Here is a 25,565-nt window from a genome sequence, read left to right as displayed (position 1 = left end):
GGCTCATTCTATATTATGTAAAAACAGGACACTTCCATCTTGATATCTTTCTATATAGCTCTTTTTAAAAATAAAAATATCTTTGGGAATAAGGATATGGCTCAAGGGGTAGAGCAGAAGCAAGGCATATGTGAATTCCCTGAGTTTACCCCTGCAGGACACCACCAAACCCTTCCCCCTCACTATCAGGCATCAGGTGTGACTCCCTTAATGATAGTCCCCTCCCCTGCAATAAGGAAAAAATCTAGAAAGGGGCACTTTATAAGAAAAGAACTTTATGATAGTAGATTTCAACATTTTAGCATACAACCAATTATTTATGTTTCATTATTATCAAATAAAGTAAAAAAAACAAGGTTAAGATTTCAAGGACAGTGACTTATTTAAAATAAAAAAGATGAATAAATGCCTTTATATACTCTAATGCAAAGCATGGTGATTAGTGGAGAAAAGGCACATAAAATTACATGAGTCAGGAACTTTCTGGAAAACCACTTTGTCTGGCTTGCCTTAATTCAGAAAAGTATTATTCTGGGAAATGAAAATCCCAGGAGAGAGATTCACATTCTTAGCCATCCCTAGAAAAAGCTTCTACAATAATTTCTTGAACATTTAACATTTTGAGATTTCTATAAGTTGGGGACAGTTAATTGATTTCCTTTGCTATTTCAGAAACAAGGGGTATAAAGGTGCCTTTTCTTTAATGTACTTTATACATACACGTGTTTGTTCCCATGCATTTATATATATATATTACAGACACACAAAATTTCTACTGTTATAAAAGATCTCAATAACTTTAAATCATAGAATTGGCACAAATATAGATGAGCTTTGAGTTTTTGTCTCCAATTCCTTCATTTTTTTAGGGTGGAAACTAAAGACATAAGGTAATATCTATTTGGGAATGAACCCAGCCCACTTAATTTCCTGCTTAGAGTTAATTTCACTATTTCATTCTGTCTTGATGCAGTTTTACATTTACTTAAACGTTTTAAATGTGGTCCTATATAAAATCTTCCAAATAAACTGAATTCTTACCTCCCTCCCTCCCTCCCTCCCTCCCTCCCTCCCTCCCTCCCTCCCTCCCTCCCTCCCTCCCTCCTTCCCTCCCTCCCTCCCTCCCTCCCTCCCTCCCTCCCTCCCTCCCTCCCTCCCTCCCTTCCTTCCTTCCTTCCTTCCTTCCTTCCTTCCTTCCTTCCTTCCTTCCTTCCTTCCTTCCTTCCTTCCTTCCTTCCTTCCTTCCTTCCTTCTTCCTTCCCGTTTACCTCTTCTCTATGTCCATCCTTGTTTCTATTTCTTTCAACTTCATACATGTATTTTTTTCCTTTTCCTTTCCTTTGTTGTTATAGTTCTTGTTTGCACTTGTGGTTTTAGTGTACCTGAGATTAAACTCTGGAGGTGCATGGACTCACAATACCAGTGCCACTGGGATCCTACTCAGTATTGTAGATGGTGTTACAAACTTATGCCTAAAAATGACACCTAACCACATTTCTAGAATCCCTATATATGGGCTTTTGTTTGTATGTTTTTGGACCACACCTGATAGTACTCAGGGCTTATTCCAACTCTGTGCTCATTCTTAGAGAGGTGAGGGGAGTGACCATATGGGGATTGAATATGGGTTAGCTGCATACAACACAAATCCACAATTACATGCCATTTGTAAATATAGATACATTAATTGAGAATTGATCAAGTGAAAATTGTTCCTCAGTAAGTTTTTTTTTTTTTTAAATTGATAGAACAGTTGCCCTTCTACCAAATACATGCGTACAGAATTAACTCATGATCCCATTTAGGCTGATGTAGCTGAATGTAAAAAAATTGGCAATAGTAAAAGGTTTCTGAAAGCACAGTGACCTAAACTTAATTCTTAGAGGATTATTCCAAGGACTCATGTGTATGCTTTGCATGTAGGAGGCCCGTGTTTGATGCCCATGCATTGCATGATCCTTTGAGCATTATGGGTAGCTACTTCATGAGAACTGTGTTGGAAATAGCCCATGAACACCATCAGGACCCAGACAAAAAAGAATTATTTAATTTTAGTAGGATTTTATTGTAGTATAGGGACTTGAACCCAGAATCCCACACATACAAGGCAGAGCTCTACTGAGCCATCACCTCCGGAAACAATTTAAGTCAAAATCGATGGTGTGTTTGAGGTATTTCTGACAGTATATGTGTTGCATTTCTTGAGCGGGGTCTTGAGTGGAAGAAATTGAAGAAGCCCTGTCCTACAGTAAAGAAATATACGTTTCAGGCTTACTTCCTGCACAAGAATAGATTTTAGGCTCCTTCGGGTGCCTGTTTAACGCACACAGTGTATTCTGCCTCCTCCACTTCAGGTGCTACCAAGATTGTTCCAGTGGAGGCTGGACCGCCAGAAACAGGCGCAGCAAACCCTGAGCCCACTGCGGCTGACCTGGCGCCTCGGAGAGGGTACCAAGAGTATGCCATTCAGCAGACACCATATGAGCAGCCAATGAAGTCAAGCAGGTAAAGCATCTGTGTAGTTCAAGTGTGTTCTGGGTGATGGCAGGCTGTGGTCACTCGATCACCACAAAGAGTAGGAGAGGAGGCACATCTGTGCCCTTATTGGGACACTTGTGACAACTTATTCGCAAAGGGTATTGGTGTCATGATTGAACCCCAGAATCAACTCCTTAATATGGCGGCTGAGTCCAAGCTGTTATAAGGAATGTTTGGAGGGTGGTGGGCTTTTAAAATTGAGCACCAGTTGACTTCATGAAAGGCAAACATTTTAATTAAGGTAAGCCAGCTGTATGTGTAATATTAGTAAGTAGAAGTTTAAACAAAGTCTCACTATTTTTGCTTATTTTGTAGCCGAACATATAATGAAACGAAAACTGTATTTTACAGCCTACTTATTCTTTTTAAGGAGGAAGGTGGGGGAAAACTCTTCACATCTAAAAGCAACACAGGAGTCTTTTAGTACTATTTCACAAGATGTAGAATTAAAGCAAACCATAATTCATTCTCTAACTTGTATGCAAGTTTCATAATCTATACATATATATATATATATTTTAGTGACATACCAACATATGTTGCTTTAATTTTGTTATTTTTTCTAGTGCAAGATACTAAATACACTTTTAAAAATTTTGAAACATAATATACCATGAAAGTCTTTTCTTCATTGTAGATATTTAAAACTTTTTATGTTTGCCATTTTATGGGTACAGTATACTTTCTGTAGCCACTTTGTGTTTAATGGACTAAGGCAGGCTTAAAGTTTGGTACCTTCATCTTTCCATAATTCCTTAAATCTACCTGTGGAATTAGTTTTTTTTTTTGGTTTGGTTTTTGGGCCACATCTGGTGACACTCAGGGGTTACTCCTGACTATGCACTCAGAAATCGCCCCTTGCTTGGGGGACCATATGGGATGCTGGGGATCGAGGACCCGGTCCGTCCTAGATTAGTGCATGCAAGGCAAACCCTCTGCCACTTGCGTCATGACTCTGGCCCCTTGGAATTAATTTCTGAGATATACATTTCTCTCTTAAAGGAAATGAATGCCTCAAAACTTGAGTCAGTGTTAAAGATTCCTCTGGGGTGTAGTGTTGGAACATTGTATGCATAAAACCCTATTATTAACCAAAATTTAAAAAAGCAACATAGCAACTCTTCTAGATCCCGAGGTTTTATTCACCAGCTACAGTAAAGGACCACCCCTATCTTGTTTTCCAGACTCTCTTCATTGTCTCTATCACAGCTGTAATATGTACTTATGGCAGAGCAAACTGGTCCCCTGAACTCTGGAACATTTTTTCTAAGTGAGGGCCTAAACAAAGCCTCTTTTGCTGATAGTTTTCTTCCAGGTCTAGAAAAGAGAGAATGAGGAATTCTTGAAGAGAACATAGGCTTTAGCACCAGAGAGACCAAAACAGACTGAATTTACTGAGAGGGACCCACTGAGAGCAACTCAACAGATAGCATTGTTCTGTTACGTGCTGGGCACTAAGGTGGAGAAAGAGAGAATAGGAGGGAGAAAGAAGAGGACATTTTCACTGCTGTGACTTGACACAGTTATTTTACCTCCATGCCTGTGTTAGTTACATTAGTCATTAGTTTGACTCTAGCAGTATGAATAAATGACAAAATATATGGAAAGTGTTCAACACATGTATTTTTGTTCAATTATCACAGGATGTCATGTGGGGTGCTTTGATGAAATTAAAATCACTGTTCTTTATTTTTTCCTGTTTGGGGCCACACTCGGTGGAGCTCGGAGATGATCAAACTTTAAGTCCATTAAACAGAAACTGACTACATAAGCAGGGGTCTCAAACTCAATTTACGTGCGGGCCGCAGGAGGCAAAGTTGGGGTGATCCTTGAGTGCAAAGTCAGTAGTAAGCGTTGAACATTGGGGGATGGGTGTGTGTGTGTGACCCAAACAACTAAAACAAAACAAAACAAAAAAAGATTCCTCTAGGGCAGGGCCACAAAATGTTGTACGGAGGGCCGCAAACGGCCCACGGGCCGCGAGTTTGAGACCCCTGACATAAAGTAATGGCTACATCAAGATCATGTGGCTTTGTGCTGAAGAATGACTACTGTCTCTTTGGCTTATCACCAATTTCTGTCCCTGGAGGCCCCATAAAGGGGGACTTCTCTATATATACAGCCACACTGGAAAGGGATTTGTGTACACAGAGTTTCCAGGTCGTGTAGAAGATGTGGAAGGATGTATAGACTCTAGATGCAGGCAGTCTGCTTGGATTCACATCCTGACCTCATCAGCTAGTAATTACATGACCTTGGGTAGGGAAGAATTAATATTTTTAAGTCTGAAATTTGGCTTTATAATAACAGAGTTGGGGTGAAAATTTAGCATAGGTTTCCGTGTGTCCCTAAGTATTCAGTAGTTGTCAGCTATTATTGTTTCTGCACTCTCATTCAGGACACCCATTTCCATAATTAAAAGGAAAGACTTTATGCTTTTTATCAACTATCACTTTTACAAAATCTCACATAGCACCTGAAATATATTATTAACAAGTGTTAACAAATTTATTCAGAAGTAATGATTTATTAATCTCTGTTATGAGAATTATGTTCATTCTGAGAATTGAAAAGTTGTCAATTATTTATCAAATGACAAATGATAAGTAGTGTGCAAGTTAATGATGTTTGGGCAACAATTTCATATTCTTTGTCTGGGTGCTAAACCAGCCATTATAGAAGGAGAGGGAAGATGGATAGAGTTGAGTATGGGCTCCATTACTGCTATGAATGTGGGAGGAAATAGGATGGTGTTAACTCGTGCTGAGTCTCCTACTAATGTGCCACAGAGAGAGAGCTCAGATCCTGAGGCTAGGTCATTGTGCTTCAAAAGAAGGACAACGGAAAGGTGCTAGAGTTTTTCACAAATGGGTGACACAAAAAGATTTGCAGCAAAGGAAGTGTGCCACCACCACCAGTTGGTTAAGTGGATGTGTAGGTCTAGCTTCATGCCATTGAATAAATCCAAAGAGATTGTATCTTGTCTCCTGGAGCTGATTGAGTTCACTTCAGGTCGAAATACCCCAGAGTATGTACAGGTCAGCTGCGAAATATCTCGTAGACAGGTTATGAGTTATATTCTGAACTCTTCCCTCCCTCCCTTTCTTGCTTTTTCCTTATTTTGCAAATTTCAGCTCACATCTCTCCAGCAATTTCTCCCAAATACCTTAATCCAGATTCAGTGTCTCTATTTCTTCATCCTCACCGACTTTAACCAGACCTTAGTGTAGCTCTTGCCCATCTTTCCTCTTTCTACCCAGACTGGGGAGCTCGTATGAAATAGGTACCCATACTTTTATCATGGTGCCAGGTCAAACCAAGTCCCATTATTTTGATGAATGAATACATTCATAAATACATTCATCTATCAGTCCTGTTGAGTTGATTTTTTAGGTCTTTTGTGCTCGATGCCTAAGCAGAAACTGGAGGCTCCTGGGGTCCTTGGAAGGTGCCTTCTCCAAATGTAATGGTGCTGCCCTCTGTTTCTAGGCTAGGTCCGACCCAGCTGAAGATCTTCACTTGTGAGTACTGCAACAAGGTCTTCAAGTTCAAGCACTCGCTGCAGGCTCACCTGAGGATCCACACCAACGAGAAGCCCTACAAGTGCTCCCAGTGCAGTTACGCCAGCGCCATCAAGGCCAACCTCAACGTGCACCTGCGGAAGCACACGGGCGAGAAGTTCTGCTGCGACTACTGTTCCTTCACCTGCCTGAGCAAGGGCCACCTCAAGGTGCACATCGAGCGGGTGCACAAGAAGATCAAGCAGCACTGCCGCTTCTGCAAGAAGAAGTACTCGGATGTCAAGAACCTCATCAAGCACATCCGAGACGCCCATGACCCACAGGACAAGAAGGTCCAGGAGGCCTTGGACGAGCTGTGCCTGATGACCAGGGAGGGCAAGCGGCAGCTGCTGTACGATTGCCACATCTGCGAGCGCAAGTTCAAGAACGAGCTGGACCGGGACCGCCACATGCTGGTCCACGGGGACAAGTGGCCCTTCGCCTGTGAGCTCTGCGGCCACGGGGCCACCAACTACCAGGCCCTCGAGCTGCATGTCAGGAAGCACCCCTTCGTGTACGTCTGTGCCATCTGCCTCAAGAAGTTCGTCAGCTCCATCAGGCTGCGAGGTCACATCAAAGAGGCCCATGGGGCGGACCAGGAGCACCTGGTCTTCACCAGTTCCATCAACCAGAGCTTCTGCCTCTTGGAGCCCGGGAGGGATATCCAGCAGGAAGCCCTGGGGGGCCAGCTGCAGCTAGCCGAAGAGGAATTTGTGTTCCAGGGGGTGAATGCCTCCCAGGAGGCTGCCTGCCCCGGGGATGCCCCACCTGAGGAGGGACAGAAAGAGTCAGACAACCCAGGGGATGAGCCTTTCCCACCTGGGCAGGTAGCCGCGGCCCAGGTGGAAAGCCCCGTTCTGCCACGCTGTGACCTGGAGGCCACAGTGGCCACTTCGGCCCTTCATTCGTCTATGGTCGTTTCAGATGAGTTTCTAGTGAAAACTGATACGCCCGGTGCTGAGACTCACCGTGCTCCTGAGGGGATTTTGGACCCCTCTGGAGGAGACTCCACCCAGGACCAGGAGGATGAAGTGATGCTCCTGCTGTCCAAGGTCAAAAGTGAGGAAGCTAATCCGGAGACCGGGGTTGGTGCTGAGGGCCTTCCGCAGGAAAGGCAGAAAGTGACTGACCTCCAGCCTGATGCTCCAGATCCCAGCAGTTGTCTTGGGCCAGACCAAGGAGAGGCCTCTGACTTCCCAGCACCTGGTGATTGCAATGTGGCCACAAGGCAGCAGGACTCTTGCACCTCCGTCACCGCCACTGAGCACAGGCCTGGCATCACTGCATTCATGAAGATCCTGGATGGTTTACAAAAGAGGCAAATGAACACTGGCTTGTGCGAGAGGATCCGGAAGGTGTATGGAGACCTGGAATGTGAATACTGTGGTAAGGAGGGCACCTCTGGGGTGCAGTTGGTTGGAGCTCTCATTCCCAGAAGCCCCTTCCATTCCCGCATATTTGATTTGAGCTCATAACTCATTGCAAAGAACACCTCCTAGATGAGCTGTCTTTCCTCTTTGCTAGATAGCAGTGAGTGGCCACCACGGTGCACATTAGCACTTGGAGTCTCTGTGAAGGCACCAGGATGGCTGGACAGTAAGCCATGGTGGTTTGGGAAGGCATGCGTACAGAGGAATTTCCCAAGGGCCTCTGCCAGAACCTTAACCAAGAACAGTCTTTCTTCTGACCCATGCCAAGTTTAAGGTAGAGCTGTAGCTTGTAGCTGTGCTGTAGAGGAACAGAGGGGTTGCATGTGTCTGAGGTCTCTCTAAGGAGGCCCTGGATAGAATCTTCCGGTGCAAAACACAGCCTCTGATTCTCCTAGAGACCTAGTGTAGGATGTAGGTGTTCCAGGCGTCAGTAGAGTTTAGAGTCTCTGATTTATGCATGTGCATAGTATTTGACACAGTAATTGGTCCTCAAGAAACACTTGCTTTCTCCTCTCCTACCTCTAACACTTCGCAAAAATTACAGCGCCCTTAAGAGTCGCCAACTCCTCCCTTTGAAAAGTAACTTCCAGACAGCAATGTTATAGAAAGTATAAAGGAAGGGTGACCTGGACCAGCACAGGAGGGAGATTAATGTAGTTATGAAAGAATTATTATAATGAAAGAATCAATTTCAGCATAATAGAAACTTCCTTGTTCTCATGTGGAAATATTTTTTTAGGCAAACTTTTTTGGTACCAAGTGCATTTTGATATGCATGTCCGCACCCATACCCGGGAACATCTGTATTATTGCTCCCAGTGTCATTATTCTTCCATCACCAAAAACTGCCTTAAACGCCATGTCATTCAGAAACACAGTAACATCTTGCTGAAGTGTCCCACTGACGGCTGTGACTACTCGACTCCAGATAAATATAAGCTACAGGCACATCTTAAAGTTCACACAGAGCTGGTAAGTAGCAAGCCCGAGTGGCAGCCCAACTCCCCATTGGTTTCTCACAGTCATGCAGATATAGAGCTCCCTGCTTCTGGTCTGCAGCAGTCTAGAGTGTGAACAGAGAGATCCTCCTCACCAAACAGACCCTTTGTTCCCAGAGGCTTCCTTCCGCCCAGGGTTGCTGTCACAGAGAGCACCCCAAGAACATGGCAACCACAACAAAAATACCGTGTTAAACAAACTGAGCTCTCAAAGCCAACTGTCCAGCAACTGAGAAAGTTGCCTAGAGAAAGATCTACAGAATAGAAGTAAAGCAGCCATGCTGAAGTGACATTTCTAAGAATGATTGATCATAGATCCTAATATTAGCGGTGACTGCAAGTTGTTGAGAGATGACATATCTGATGCTTGGAAAGTATTTGGTGCAGCGTTGTGTTTGTGTTGCATACAAAGCTCAGGGCGTGTTGACGGCCACTCTTGTTATGACACTGCATGCTTTGTGGTAAACTCTCTGTGAGAGGATGTTTGGAATGCACTTTTATGAAGAAATGATAACTCAGTAATTCAAAAGGCCACTCCTATTCACGATGGTATAAATGGAATTTTTGAATTCTTTGGAGAGAGGAGGCCTGTGACACAACGAATGACTGCTCACTCGTGAATTCTCATCTAGCTCCTGAGGCTGGCACTCGAAAGCAATTCGAGATGTCTTCAAGTTAGAAAGCAAGCACTCCTGGCTCTGGGTGTGGCTCAGTGTCGGTCAAACTCCTTTTTACACCACAGAGGTAGAAAGGTAGAAGTCATTCAGAAGGTTGATATGTCACTACTGTTTTATTACACAAAAGTCAACTGAGAATTTGTCAGGGCAAAATCAGGGTATTCATAGTTTCATGGGAGGGTAAGAGTGTGGACTTTGGGGTAAATGCCTGGATTTAGATATTCTTTTTCAGCACCCACACAGCTGTATGATGCTGGACAGGGTCTCTGGGCTTTCTGAGAATTAATAGCCTCTGTGTAAAATACAGGATTAAAAAAATACAGGATAAAATGTTAGGTATTTTTTACATGTATACAGAATTTATGTACACATATTTGTCAGATAGTCATGTATGTTTGAACACATGGATTATAAACTTCTACATATATGCATGAACTCATATGTATATTATATGTGACTAGAAATCTCCTAGGGCTATTATGAGGTTAAAGATAAAAAACTTGCCTATGTGTTCATATTATTGTTTGTCATCTGGTACCTTTTGCTACACATTCTCTCATTCCAGGTGTGGAATAAAGGCATGTTCTTTCATTTCTTACAGAATTGTGCTAGATTTATATCGCTTCCAGTACTGACTTAGAGCAGACAAAATGGAGGTGATTTTACCAGTAACTCAAAAGAAGTCAGAGGAGTAAGGCCACCATGAGGATTGGGTTCTAGACTATTGTTGTTATGACTAGCAACCAGTCTATATTAGATTTTAACTCTTATTCCTTAATTTACTATAAGTTTGACCTCAAAATGTATCACATAGTTGCTCTGTGCTTTGGTACCTAGCCTCAGATGAAGATGAAGTGAGGAATTCCATTCTAGAGAGTACCTGGAATGGAGTTAACACCATTCCATTGACCATTATAATTATGCTTATTTCTTCTACTTGGTTTTTATTTATTTTGCTTTTTTGGGCCATACATGGTGATGCTCAGGGATTACTCCTGGCTATGCACTCAGAAATCGCTCCTGTCTTGGGGGATCATATGGGACACTGGGGAATTGAACCACGGTCCATCCTAGGTTAGCGCTTGCAAGGCAAATGCCCTACCATTTGCGCCATTGCTCCGGCTATTCTACTTGTTATTTAGTTGTTACTCTGGATTTAGGTAATCTCAAACACAGATAAGAGATTGACTTGGACAAGAAATTAGACGGCTTATTTTCCCTGCCACTTTCAACTCTCTACTTTTCTTTTTTCTTTTGGTCTTTCAGGCCACACCCGTTTGCTGCTCAGGGGTTACTCCTGGCTAAGTGTTCAGAAATTGCCCCTGGCTTGGGGGGGACCCTATGGGACGCCGGGGGATCGAACCGCGGTCCTTCCTTGGCTAGCGCTTGCAAGGCAGACACTTTACCTCTAGCGCCACCTCACCACCTCGCTGACCCCTCAACTTTTCTTTGTCTATTATGTGTGCCAGAAAGATTTATAGTCTAGCCTGGCTTTCTTTTGACTTCTGGATGCTGGTGTTGAACCTCTCATATCCTGGACCTCTCAGGGCTGCTTCAAAAAAGGTTTTTAAATGACCGACTCCAGTTTCACATTATTTCTTTTTTTCTTAATAAGCTGGAAGTTAAAGAAGTTTATCTTTTTTTTTTTTTAATTTTAGTTTTGGTGTTTGGGCCACATCCTGTAGCACTAGGGGCTTACTCCTGACTCTGCACTCAGGGATCACTCCTGGTGGTGTTTGCGTGATCATTACCAGGGATTGAATCTGAGTTGACCACATGCAAGGCAAGCATCCTACCCACTGTGCTGTGTTCCAGCCCTGAAGCTTTTGTTTTTTTAAAGCAATTTATAGTTTTGGGTCTTCCTTTGAATAGTCAATAGTCTCCCTACACAGGAGAACAGGTAAAGGCAAGTGTGTTTGCTCTTGTGGTCCAAGCTCTCCTGTGATCTTACTTTTAATTCTCTTATTCCCCTAAGAGTGAGGGAGATACTTTCTCCATTGGGCTGCAAGGAGCTTTCTGCTGCCAAGCCATAAGGAACAGAATGAAATCTTAGCCCACATTCTTATCTGAACCATAGACTTTTGTCACTGCCCTTAGCAGCCTACTTTTGGTGTGGTCAGTCCTGAATATCAGCCAAAACTTCTTGGAAGGCCTCGTAGGTACTTGTATCTAAGTACCTTCCATCATTTAATGAACGATGGTGGTGGAAGTATTCTTCAGCCCGTGAGAACAGGCACTGTGCCGATCATTGTGTGATGCACTGAAAGCTACAGTAATGAGTTATCTCTGCAAAAGCTAGAGGCAGAGAACAATTGATGGGATAAGGGAGAGTGACTCTGTTGACCTTATAAGAAAAAGAGGTTGCCATGGTTCTTATTAATGCTCACATTTTCTTAGAACTTGTTAAAGTTTCATTTCCATCTTCCCTGGTGATATTTGCAGCTCTTCCATTTGAGGTACTTTCAAAGGTGAATGTATTGGCTGTAGCTTCTGAAGCACCGTGACATGGGCTGGAGGCTTTATTCTCTACGTGCAGGGAATTGGGATTTTTAACTCTGAGTAATGCCTGGTTCTACTTTCAAGGTGCTCTTTGTTTTATGAGGCTTTAAGCAAGCAGACAGTAATGGCAGGATGGTAATAGGGGCGGGTAAAAAATTAACCTTCCTTTCCTGCGCTGCCCGAAATGGAGTATAGGAAGGCTTCCTGGAGGAGCTTGATGAGTGGAATTTAGCAATGGGAAAATGACAGGAGGAAATTCTAGGCAGAACGAATAGCACCAACAAGTGAGGTCTTTGATATTTACTGGAGTATAAAGAATGAAGCCTTTTCCCAGGAAGTAGATGGACTTTATTGCTAGTCTATTGAGATAGCCTTATTGCTTGATGAAGATGGGTTTATAGTATTTTGAGCAAGACAACATTTTTGTCTTTTGTACCTATAAACTTTTCCTATGGTGAAGTCAAAGATACCAAGGAAATGTTGACAATGGAGAGGCACTTCGTTCTGCCATTACTTGCTCTCTAATATATAGGCGATCACTAATGTACTTTTATTTCTAGATTTTAAATCCTAAATCAACACACATATACATGCAGAGTTTACCCTTGAACAGTGTGGGAGTTCCAGGTACTCCCTGCAAGTTGAAAATCATATGCTCAGAATGGAGTACTTACCTTGAATGTGTAAGGTTTGACTGCTAACATTGGGGGAGGGCGAGTCAAAATATTACTTTGATTACTTCCAAAACATAACTATAGGCATCTCATAGTGTCTGTGAAAGATTGATTTCAGGATTCATCCATTCTCATGAGTGCCCAAATGTACATATACCCAAAATTTCCCTATAGCCAGTTCTTTGTGCCTTTGGGTTCTACACCTGTGGATTCAACCATATGAAGTTGGTGGCATCAGTGGATATGAATGCATTGAATTTGGAAGGCTGGATGTATTTTGATTAAAAATAAATCATTGCCTAAGTGGACACATAGTTCAAACTCATATTGTTGAGGGTTAGCTGAAAAGTAATTACACACACACACATTCACTTAATACTGGAGTGAAAATTGCATCCTGCTTTCTCAGAGTGGAGGAAGGTCTCCCACTAGATACTGTCAGTGTGCTTCATCATGGGTGTCATTGTCCAGGTGAGTGAGCACTTTGGTCAGGGAAAATGGGTCCAAGAGATGGTGCTCTTCTAATCTAGGGATTTCTAGAGTTAGCATGGGGCTTGGCCTCTTTACCTGTAAACCAGATTGATGGCCCAGGCATGTTGAAAATCTAAATTGTAGTCCCAATTTTTTTTTTTTGTTTGTTTTTGTTTTTGGGTCGCACTCGGCAGCGCTCAAGGGTTACTCTTGGCTTTATGCTCAGAAATCACTCCTGGCAGGCTCGGGGGACTGTATGGGATGCCAGGATTCGAAACACTGTCCTTCTGCATGCAAGGTAAACACCCTACCTCCATGCTATTTTTCCGACTATCTTTCAGACTATCTTTGTAGTCTCAAATTTAATCCATCATTTTTCCCCCAAGAAAATTCTTAAGCAGAATGAAGATATGGAAGTTTAAAAATAGGTCTCTCAACCTCAACTCAAATGTATTTCTGTCAGTATTTCAGATCAATATTTCAGAAATATATCAATATTGCAATATTTTTTCAACAAAAATATTTTGTTCTTTTCTGACTTGATCCTACTTTCTGTATCATCCAGTATGTCTGCAGTGCCAGAGAGCTCCTGGTATATAAAACTTGTTCATAAGAGGACCACATTTTGAACTGACAAGGTATGGCCTGGAAAAATAGAACTGCTATCAGGGGAAAGGAAGCCTCTTGAACTTCGTTATCAAATGAGACACATTTCTGGCTCTTCCAACATGTCCGAATCAATCACAATTTGTTTCCCCTTTTCCATCGTCTCTGTTTTCTCTTCTCTTGCAGTGCTACCAGGCTTTGTGTGCTGGCACTTCTCTTCAAACTTTGTGTATGTGTGTGTGTGTGTGGGGGGGGGTTGTTAGGTGTTGGGATTATACACAGCAGCTGTTGGGGGTGGGTGTTCTTGGCTCTCTTCTCAGGGATCACTCCTGCTGACACCAGGGATGAGACCAGGGTTGACTGTATGCAAGGCACATACCATGTCTCTATTTTTTTCTCCAGCCCAGCACTTCTCTCCTTTGACAAGTTCATGAGTCCCTTGTGGGTAAGGTCTGTGTCTCACACCTTTGTCCTCACATAAAAGGCTCTGGGAGTTTTGAGGAATAAATGGGTCAATAGAGGAGTACAGGTATCTTTAACTAAGTTGTTTTGGTTTTTGAGAAGTTATTCAGAGTCTAATCCCCTATCTTATTTTCTTAACTTGGTATCAAATAGGCATATATTTTATAAGCGTAGTTGTTCTGAAAAAATATACCTGGGGGGAGATATAGATTTGATATGCTCTATCCAGTGCTAGTCTCAGACTTGAGAGCTGTTTAGCAAAGAAGGGGTCCGGTGCCCCCAGAATCCTCCACCTGGGACTATTCCTGCACCCTAGGCCAGGGCTGTCCAGCTGGTAGCCTCCTGCTGACACCATATTTTTTTTCAAAAGCTCCTGTGAGTCATTGAAGGGCATTTCCATTAGAACAAACAAACTCTCAGGGCTGGGCTCTTATGACCAGCTTTATGTTGTGTACTTCTCACTGAACCTCTGCCAGAACTCTTTTAACCACTGCTCCTTTAAAGTTTGCTTTGTCTTTGCGTTTTGATCTCTAGTATGGAACTGAGCTGGGAAAAAAAAGAAAAAGAAAAGTCAAAGAAACAAACGAGTCCTAAGAGTCCACCCTTCTCCCTGCCCCTTTCCTGCCGCCCGTGTCCTTCTAACCGTCTTCAAAGGCATCAAATAATGAAGGAGGTGGATAAGCTCTGAGATAAATTGCTATCAGACTCTCAGAGATTAAAAGGAAAACGAAATCAAATAGCAAGGGCTCAAGGGAGATCACCCTAAACTCCTTAAAAACCCTTTTGAGCCCCTGTAGCTCTAATGCAGAGAGTACTGAGAAATCACTGGGGGTGGTCACATGCCTCCTCCACAATATGCCAGACTCAGGGCATCTTTTAAAATGACAGCATGAGCAGAACCCTTGGTATGAATTATGGAAAAGATGAGTTACTTAGAAGGGTCAAGAGCAGAGCACGGCGGTGAAGCTTGATTGTACCAAGATCCTTGAGCCATTGGTATGATTTAGGAAGTTAGACGTTGCCTGATAGAAAGCTTAAGACTGACCAGAGAGATGCAGAGTGGTGAGGGTGTTTGCCTTGTGAGTACCTAACCCAGGTTCAACACCTGGCACTGTAGACAGGATCCAAGCCCCTCAGAATGGATCTTTGAGTGCAGAACGGGGGCCGGAGGGATAGCACAGCGGCACGGGATTTGCCTTGCACGTGGCCAACAGGACGGACCCTGGTTCGAACCCTGGCATCCCATATGGTTCCCCGAGCCTGCCAGGAGTGACTTCTGAGCGCAGAGCTAGGAGTAACTCCTGAGCACCGCCGGGTGTGACCCAAAAACCAAAAAAGAAAAAGAAAACCCTGAGTACCACAGGATGTGACTCCAAACAACAACAAAAAGAAAGCTTAGGAAACTTGGAGGATTAGCTGCCTGACATTTGAATATCCCAACCCGTGGGCATGTTTGAAGACATGTTTGGTAGGAAATGCATGTGGACTGTTCAGAGGGACTCGCGTTTTTTGCGTCTTTGTTTATTTTTGCTTTTGAATATAAGGTATCTTTCTCCTCCTAAGGTGTCGCAGGACTTCACCAGCATTCTGCAAAAGCAACTACTCATCCACAAGAATGTGTGAGGAATCCTGTTCAGATTCCCTCTTGAACCTTCTCAGGGCACATTCACTCACTACATGAGACACTGAATCTCACGCTGAGTGGACTGAGCTTCATAATGAAAGGACTATTTCAGCGGGTTTCAGTTTAGAGCGCTTTACTGTAGTGATAACTCACTGTAGGCAAGATCTCTGTGTTTGTGTTTGCAAAATGAACTTTATTTTTAAGAACAGATTCCGGTTCGCAGAACAACTGAGCATGAGAGCTTTCTTTATCTCCAGTCCACCTGTGTCCAAACGTGTACAACCTTTCCTTCTAATTACACGCTTCACTGCAGTGATGTCTTTGTTATCGAAGATAAACCACCACTGGCCCTTCACCATCACCCATGCCCATTAGAGTTCACTCTTCTGGTTTATTCTTGCTAGTACAGTAGGGAAGCAGTTTGGGTGATGTGTAATTTTACGGCCCTGAAATTCCTACTTGCTCTGCCTATTCATCCCTCTCTTCTCCCCTTGTACATCACAGATACTTGACCATCTCCATAGTTTTGCCTCTTCCAGAATGTTAGTGTATTCATATAATATGTTCCCTTTTGAGATGGACTGCCTTCATTTCATTTTATGCTTTCAAGTTTCCTCCACATGTTTTTATGGCTTAATAATTCATTTCTTAGAGATACCAAATTACATTTAAATTTTTTGGGGGGCACTGTTTAGTCATTCATATACTAAAGAACATATTAGCTGTTTTTAAGTTTAAGAAATTCCGAATAAAGCCACTCTAAGTATCTATGTGCAACTATTTTGATTTTTGTTTTTGTGTCACACCCATTGACGCTCCAGGGTTACTCCTGGCTATGCACTCAGAAATTGCTCCTGACTTGGGGGGGACCATATGGGATGCCGGGGGATTGAACGACAGATTGTCCTAGGCTAGTTCTTGCAAGGCAGACACCTTACAGCTTGTGTCACTGCTCCAGACCGGCAAGTTTTTGTTTTGATTGTTTTTAGTTGCAAGTCCTTTCCCTGGTAATATTCTGAAGGTCACCAGAGCCTTGCACATGCAAGGCCTGAGATTTACCATTTCAACAACATCCTGGCCACCATATGTGTAGATTTTTGTGTAGCCATATGTTCATCTCTTTAGGTTAAGAGAAACACAACTATAATTTTATGGTAAGAATGTGTTTAGTTTTACGCTCTGTTGCCAAAATGTCTTCCAAAGTAGCTGTATTCTGAGGTCAAAGAGAGGACAGCAGGAAAGGTTTGCACATGATCCAGGTTCAATCCCCAGTACCCCATTTATTCCCCAAGCCCCACAGGACTGATCGATCCCTAAGCAAAGATCCAGCAGTAAGCCCTGACGACTACTGGGTGTGACCCCAAACAATCAAAAAATATGTATAAAGAAAACTTCCAAAGTGCATGTAACTTCCACCAGCAATGATGGTTCGACATCACCACCAACATTTGTGTTGCCAGTATTCTAGATCAAAGTATGTGCGTGTATCTCATTGTTTTAAATTGCATTTTTTTCTGGTGATCAGTGTTGTGTTAATATCTATCTTTTCATATAGTTCATTGACATCTCTATTTCTTTGGTGAAATATATATTTAGATAGTAGGTTCATATTTTAATTGGGGTATTTTTTATTCTTAAACTTTATGAGTTTTTGGTATGTTTTGGGTAAAGGCACTTTATTATATTTTTTTTGCCAAATTTTCTTCTATTTTATGTCCTTTTCTTTCTATTCTCTTGACAGTATTTTTTTTTTCACAGAAAAGGCAATTTTAATGAAATCTCATAAATCAATTATTTCTTTCATTGGGAGCACCTTAAGTATTATTTCAAAAAGTCATTATAATATTAAAGTCATAGAGATTTCTTTCTTTCTGTGTTATTAGTTGTATAACCTTTGCATTCTAGATCTCTGATGCATTTGAGTTAATATTGAAAAGTTTTAAACTTTTCTATATGATTTTTCTCTTTTTGCTTTACAATTCTTTACTTTTACTAGTATCTCTTATTTAGAAGACCATTACTCTCTTTTATAGCCTCTCCTCCTATGCCAAAGATTATTATATTGTTTCAGTGTCTGTATCCATTCTGGAATTTTTTCTATTTTATTTCTTAATTTTTTGGTCTATTCAGATCACATTATCTGCAGTGAATTACTTAGAAAGTTTAGTAGTTTTATATGGTGGTAGCACAGTGTAGTTTAATACAAGTTCTGAAGTCAAGTTCTTTAATTTTTTCTAGGTCTTTGCCTTTCCACACATCCTTTACATTCAGTTCATCAATATCTGCAAAATAGCTTGTCACTTTCATTGGGATTGTAATGAATCTATAAGTCGAATTGTGAAGAACAGATATCTTGACTGTTTTGTGCCTTCCTCTCCACGAACATGGAGTAGCTTTCCACTTACGTTGTTCTGTTTCAAACTTTTTATTGGAATTTTGTAGTTTTCCTTATAAAGATCTTACAACATTTTTATAATAGGAGTTTCTGGCCTAATTTAATTTTATGGTGAACTTCTTTTAGCATGTTTTGCTGGCTGATCTATTGGCAAATTCCATTTTTGGTTGTCTAAGAAGGTTTTTATTTCTGTTACCTTTAAAAGAAGATTTTAAACGCACAGAATTCTAAGTTGTTATGTTTTCTCTCTATACTTTACACGTATGTCACTCTTGTACAGTCTTTGAGAGGTTGATTTCAATTCTTAACCATAATTCTCACAGTCATATGCACTAGTGAGGGGAAAGGTGTTTTTCTCTTCTCTCTTCTTTAATTTTATTTCTTTATCTTTGACTCTCTGTGGTTTTAAGTGAGCTATTTCAGAATTTATATTCCTTGATGTTTAGACTTTTTGGATCTGAACTATGAGAGCAAAGTCGAGGTTCTGGAAGTAGATGTTAACAAAAGTTTGGAGGTTCTGCATATGTCTCTTTTACAACTATTACCACCACCACCACCACCACCACCACCACCACCACCACCACCACCACCACCACCACCACCACCACCACCACCACCACCACTACTAGTTAGTGTTTGGGGCACACTTGGTTTTGCTCAGAGATTACTCCTGGATGGACTCAGAGTGTCATCTATGGTATCAGAGACTGCCTGTGTTGACTGTGCAAGAAATGAATCTTGCCCACTTGTACTACTCCTCAGTTCTTTATGTTATTTTTAACTCTTACTGTGTCCACCATTAAGTATAATTCTGGTTTCTTTACCTCAGTGTTGGTCTTTAGGGAAGACTTTGCTTGGGTTTTTGCTGTAGTAAGTTGTTGTTCTCTGTTTTTACCAGTTAATGGCTCTAAACTGGGGCACAGTGCTTTTTTTTTTGGGACTCATAGGTATTTTCAATGTAAGAATTGTTGCTTTTTCAGTTTCTTCAGCTTTCCATGTTGTTAGGTTGAATTGGAGACATCCAAGTTTCGTACATCTTAACTGGAAAGTGAAAGCAATACTTCATGCTTTTTATGTTGAAGTTGCATTTCTCCTTTATTCTCTTCACAGTATTGCCACATTATTTTGGCAGTATAAACCAAAGGTCTTTTTACAGAGAAGAAAATGTCCTCAGCTAATAAATGCAAAAAAGAGAATGTGAATTCAGGGACTCAATGCAATTTGTATTTCCTTGCAGCTATCTTAGGTGGCTGGTTTGAATATTCAGTTTGCTTTTTTTGGTGATGTGATCTTAGGTAGGTTCTTGCATATCTCATAGGCTATCGTAAGCCCCATGGTACCCAAGTTCTCAAAAAAAAGGGTAATTATTATCATTAAGGTTATAATTAACTGCATTTCATGGTGATTGGATGTATTTACTTATGTAAGACCTAGGGCTATTATTACTCTTATTTACTGGTATGAATACTTTGTCTTTTGGAGTTGCTGTGAAAATTGTTTATTAGCTCAGATATGGAGACCCCTTGTTTTAGTGGGGGTGTTTACAGTACATGCTCAACAAATGGTGTCAGTCCTCTTTCAATTGAATGAGCATAACTGTGTTAACATCTTCCAGGACACACAAAAACCCAAAATATTTTCTTGCAGTTACATCTTTTCTATGTCTTGTTTTTACTTTTTGTTCTGGGCTTGCAATATGGACCCCATCCCACTGTGCTTTAGCTCCCCGTATGATGTAAGCTTGAACATCTAGTAAATACTAGCTAGCCATCTTTTCACAACTTGTGGGTGTGCTGGGTTTCTCTCTGTGGATACTGATGTTACCTCACTCAGTTGTCTTCCCTGATGGGAACACTGAGGGGAGACCATGAAATTCAAATAAACTTTCATTTTTGGGGCAGTAGCTGCCTCTTCCCCACTAGCCAGCAGAAGTGCCTTTAGAAACAGTGAGCTCAGCTGCTGTTTCTTTTTCCTTGTCCAGCTCACCCATCAGAGGAGCTAGCTAGGGCTGCCATAATAAAGCCCCACACTGGAGAGACTTAAATAGAGATTAACTGCCCCGTAGTCTAAGAGCGAGGAGCCCAAGATCAAGGTGTCGACTGGGTTGCTTTCCTGTCATGCTGAGGCTGTGAGAGACAGTCAGCCCCTTGCTTTTAGTCTCAGTTTGGCTGTTTGCTGACATTTTCTGCTATTCCTTGTCTTGTAGTTATATTACCTGGATCTCAGCCTGAATCATCTCCCTATTTTTATGCCTGGGGCCACACTTTCCTCTTTCTTTTTTTTTTTTTCTTTCTTTTTTTGGGGAGAGGGGTCATACCTGACAGCATTCAGGGGTTACTCCTGGATCTGCACTCAGAAATCACTCCTAATAGGCTTGGGGGACCATATGGGATGCCAGTGATCGAACTTGGGACCGTCCCAGGTAGGCTGAATGCAAGCCAACCGCTGTGCTTATTGCTTCAGCTCCCACATTTTCCCTTTTTTTTTTTTATAAATATTCCCCAATATTCTTCAAGTATTTTGAACTAGAGGCTGTCCTAATGACCTTATTCTATTTGTATTGACTCTGTTTCCAAATAAGGACACATTCTGAATTATGGAGGTTATGGTGTATTTGAACTAGAAGAAGGGAGTGGGATACATTTTAACCCATGTTATCCACTTTTGGAAAAAATCATTAGGTGAAATAGCTCTAATGTAAACTCCAAGAGAAAGGATACTTGAGTAAAAACCAGAGCTTATGCTTCTCAAGTACTTTGTAAAACTGAGAATCATTCCAGTATAGACAGATTGAAGAAGCCAATGCAGAATGAAAATGGACATGGGCTCTCGAGTAGTCGAGGAGTCCGGGGTTGGCACTTGCACTCTTAGGTTTCAACTCTGGGTCTTTTCCTTAGATGTGAAACTTGTCATTCTTGACTTTGTTTTGTTTTTTTTTTTTAATCTGTAATATGAATATAATGACACTTGTCCTCCTAGAGTGGTCACAAGTGTCAATAACAGAACTTCTATGAAATCCCCAGGCATGCCATACATTGAGTGCTAGAACACAGCTGTTGGGTCAAAGAAGAGTATTGGTTTGTGTGGTAAACCTTGAGGCTAACCCTTGCCCCCTACTGGTGCAGTCATCTCTCTAAGATACATATCTCTAAACTCCATCCTTTCTTTTTTAAATGGAGTTGACACCATTTTCATACTATGCTTGAGCACCCAGGCTGTGTTAGAACAAACGTACTTGGTGTTATGTGCATCTGTGTAGCTTTGATGGTGGTGGCTATTATGGTTATGATGATGGTGTTAATATGGAGGTGGTAATTGAGTGGTTGTGGTAATGGTGGTGGTGGTGGTGGTGATAGTGATGGTTATGATGGCAGTGTTCATGAAGGTGTTTTTTCCCCCATCGTTCTGGCTGAAATGAAGTAGTGAATTGATTACTCTTTCTTTCTATTAAGGACAAAAGGAGTTATTCTTGTCCTGTATGTGAAAAGTCTTTTTCAGAAGATCGATTGATAAAGTCACACATCAAGACCAACCATCCGGGTAAGGCCATATAGTTTAGAGTGGATGATTAATTTTGAAATGTTTGTGCTTATTTGAAGACAGCATTATGTATTATCTGGATTAAATGGAAAAAGAGGAATATGAATACATTCAAGGAACAACCTTTTATTTAAGGCTCATATATGTATACATATGATATACATACTCACATGTGTATCCTTTATTATATTATTCAGTCTGATCTTCATATACATCACCCTATCTAGATTCAGGACCATGTTTGCTTTGTTTTGGGATCATTCCCACTCAGAGGCTATTGTGGCTCTGTCCTCAGGAGTTACCCCTGTTGGCAATTGGGAAGATAGATGGTATCAGGGATCAAACTTAAGTGGGCCACATGCAAGGCAAGTCCCTTACATCAGTATGACTACTTTGCCCTTACCATCTAAATGATTTCTCTGCCTCTTGATTCCATTTTATTTTGAATTATTTTTAATTAAATTTTTATTAAGGCACCATGATTTACAAAATGACTCGAGGGGGTTACAGACTGGCAACGTTCCAATGTCAATCCCACAACAAGTAATATTTCCCTCCATCAATATCTAGATTACCTTTCCCCACAACCCACTTGCCTTCTTGACAGCCAGCCTCCTTTTAATATCATTTTGGAAACCGTTAGAAAACCTGACAGGGCAGGTCTGATCCCGCTCCCATAGGTGCCTTGTGCCCAATCCCTTCCTTAAGCTTATATTTTCAGAGTTCCTACTTATAGGGATGGGTGGTAGGATGATAGAGTTTGGGTTTCTTATCAGTTGAAGATTTCCAGTGAGTTTGAACGAAGGTCCCCTCTTAATATCCCACACTGTTGGAATGTGTCAACTGCTTACATATTCATGCTGCATCACTTTTTTACACTCCTGGAGCATTATTTGTTCTGGCTGATTGATTATGATTTATTCTTTCAAGTTTCTTCTCAGAGTTCTGCCTTGGAAGAGTCTATTCAACCTGAGGCTGGGGGAGGCCCCTCACTCAGTCATGGGTCTTCATGCACTTAACCTTTGGCACTCTCTGTTACCCCAGGGTATCTTTGGAGTAGGACTACTGCCTTTAGATTTTGCCTCCAGACCACCAGCTCACATCTGGCAGGAATCAGACCTCAATACTGTGTGTTGAGATAAATTTAGTGCACCTCTCCTTTTGTTCATGTTCTCCTTCCTCTTTTTCTTTGTATTTCCTTTGGATTTTTTAGAAATTAAATGACAATAAGGGAAAATAAAGAAATAGCAAAGTGCTAAAACACTTGTGTTTTATCTGGGAATGAATGAAGCCTTGAGACCTTCATCAGTGTGGAAACACGTAGGTCTTTTTATTTGTGTTCTACATTATGTTCTCTGAGTATCCAGTACTGGCCTTCTTAAAGGAACTCGTGACTCATGGAATCCACGATTCAGTGTGAACAGAAGACACTCAAGTTATGCTTGTAAATAGATGTAAAGATTTAACTTTTTACTATGGGAAATTACAAATATATACAAAACAAGAAATAAGCAGTACTCATAACTTGGCTTCACCAGTTATCTGCTGTCGCCGGTCTTGTTTCGCCTATGAACACCCTTATTTCCATGAATTTTTCCCTAGAATATTTAAAAATAGAAACTAAAATCATACAAATTTCCCATTAAAAATTTTTTTAAATGCATCTCCGACTAAGAGGACTTTTTTTTCAGTATAACTACAATGACACTGTTTAAACAAACAAAATTAATAGTTAACACTTTATTATTACTTAGTATTGTATCTTTCTAAATTTACCCAAACCGACACAGAATTTCTTCTTACAGTTGATTTGTTTGAATAAAGTCCCAAACATTTTGATTTCAATTGTGTTACTTAGGTTTCTTGTATTCTACAGGATAATGTGAATCTAATAGTTCCCAAATCCAATAGTTCCCAAAATAATTTCTTGGAAAAATTATTTTACTTTTCCTGTTCCATTATGCATTCTTGACTCTTTCTTTTTGGGTCATGTCTGAGGATGTTCAGAGATTACTCCTGGCTCTACACTCAGGAATTACTTTTGGTGGTGCTCAGAGGAACATGCAGGATGCTGGGCATTGAATCTGTGTCAACTGTGTGAAATGCATGAGCCCTATTTACTGTACTTTCTCTCTGGCCCTTTTATTCTATATTTTCTGACTGTTGCTTTTTGACATTGTTTCTCTGCTGGTCATATTTGATGTTGATTTTTACTTTTTACCCGTCCATGATTAGATTCTGGCTTAACTTTTTAGACAAAAATCTCACGCCATGTACCACCTCTCAATTTGCCATCTTAGTGTGTCTAAGATCAACAGGTGCCGCCATGGGAATTATTTCCATCTAATCTGGAGCAGCGTCCTTTGATTGTTTCTGATTATTCTCCTGCTTTTCTTCTAGAGGTCTCCATGAGCACCATTTCCGAGGTTCTCGGGAGGAGGGTTCAGCTGAAAGGGCTGATTGGGAAGAGAGCCATGAAATGCCCATATTGTGATTTCTATTTCATGAAGAATGGCTCAGACCTTCAGCGTCACATTTGGGCTCATGAAGGTGAGTATTCACTTTTCAAAATGGAGCATCCTTTTGATTTCATGTCTCCATGCTTCATTGGGGGAAGGAAGCCATTTATTTTCAGAGAAAGCCGTATCTTTTTCTTTTGAATAATTTTTTTATTGAATCACCATGAGACACACAGTTCGAAAGTTGTTCATGATTGAGTTTTAATCATAAAATGTCCAACACCCATCGCTTTATGAGTGCGCATTTCTTGCTGCTAATGTCTCCTGTTTCCTTCCTCCCCTTCCCTTCCATCTACCTTCCCCCCTGCTATTCTATGGCAGACATTCCCCTGCTCTTCCTTTTTTCCTTTGAAACCCTAAGTTTGCAATATTTTGCAATATTGTAGTTTGCAATATTGTTACTGAAGGAGTATCATGAATTGCATTTTGCTTCCTTTCAGCACTCAGTTCTTGTCCAGAGTGGTCATTTCAGACCATAGGTTTTCTTCTCTGCCCTCTCTGCTAAGTGGCAAGCTTCCTATTATGGGCCAGTCCTCCTTGTCTCTATTGTCTCTGGTATTATTAACATAATATCTACTTTTTTAATATCTCAGAAATGAGTGCAGTCATTCTATATCTATCCATCCCTCTCCTTTTGACTCATTTATTCAGCATAATGCTTCCATATTCATCCATGTATGAGCAAATTTCACGGATTCATTTTTCCTTACAGTTGTATAGGAAAAAGCCATATCTTCATGTCCCCTAGAGTTAGACCTTCTTTAGCATATTGCAAAAAATAATGTGTCCATCAGTGAGCTTAGATCAGTGTTTTAAGTCATTATTTATTTAGAGCAATTGCAGTGATCAAAGGAATCTAATTCTTCTTAGCTCTTGTGCAGCTGTGCTTAAATAATAGTGACTTGTGTCCTGGAAGCAAGTTGCAGAAGAGGTGGAACACTTCCTTGGTCATGGAAATCTGTTCTAGTGCCCACCACAGGACATTCACAGTTTTGATACGGTGAATGAATGAATGAATGTATGAAGGGCAACACTATTCTGTTATTCAGAGGTGTGGATAGCTGTCATTCATGTTGTGGAGGAAAAGTTCTGCCGGTAGAAGAACAGCATGGACATGAACTATGGAAGAAGAATGGAGGCTGTGCTTTGAGGGTACCTCCCTTTTCTAGAGAAGTCTTAAGCTCACTTTCTGGGACACTGGGAACCTGAGGTCAGGTCCTATTAGAGACAGCTGGCTACCAACCTCTTTTATTCCCACTGGGTAAGGATGTGATTCTTGCTTTGGAATGTGGGGAAAGCCCTTGCAGACATCTGCAGTAGATTCCTTCTTGTGGTGGATTGCTGTGGGCAGGAAGCTGGATGGCTCCTTGAGGCTAGGATAAAGGATTAAGTAAAGCTGTTCTACCATAGGAGATGAAAATGGCTGACTTTAGGCCCCAGGAGAGTGATGGCAATGAAGATACTATCAGAGCAATAAAGAGAATAGTAACTAATGAAACAGAAGCTTGAGCCAGCGGAGGAGCTGAGACCCTGGCCATTGTTTAGGGATGCTTTCTCTTTCACCAGCATGCC

General features: G+C 41.3%; 1 protein-coding gene across 2 annotated transcripts in view; it reads left to right on the top strand.

The window, feature by feature from the left end:
• The window catches only part of ZFAT (zinc finger and AT-hook domain containing), a 159,371-nt gene that overhangs the window by 48,948 nt on the left and 84,858 nt on the right, over nucleotides 1-25,565 (top strand). For both annotated transcript variants that reach the window (XM_049765564.1, XM_049765565.1), the window contains exons 4-8: nucleotides 2,355-2,505; nucleotides 6,028-7,484; nucleotides 8,268-8,500; nucleotides 21,387-21,474; nucleotides 23,875-24,024. In XM_049765564.1, the coding sequence (XP_049621521.1) occupies nucleotides 2,355-2,505; nucleotides 6,028-7,484; nucleotides 8,268-8,500; nucleotides 21,387-21,474; nucleotides 23,875-24,024 (2,079 nt within the window). The remainder of the gene's footprint in view (nucleotides 1-2,354; nucleotides 2,506-6,027; nucleotides 7,485-8,267; nucleotides 8,501-21,386; nucleotides 21,475-23,874; nucleotides 24,025-25,565) is intronic.

The sequence above is a fragment of the Suncus etruscus genome, chromosome 19 (assembly GCF_024139225.1).
Source record: "Suncus etruscus isolate mSunEtr1 chromosome 19, mSunEtr1.pri.cur, whole genome shotgun sequence".
NCBI lineage: Eukaryota > Metazoa > Chordata > Mammalia > Eulipotyphla > Soricidae > Suncus > Suncus etruscus.
The sequence above is the reverse complement of the archived record's forward strand: the minus strand, read 5'-3'. Positions and strand labels throughout refer to the sequence as shown.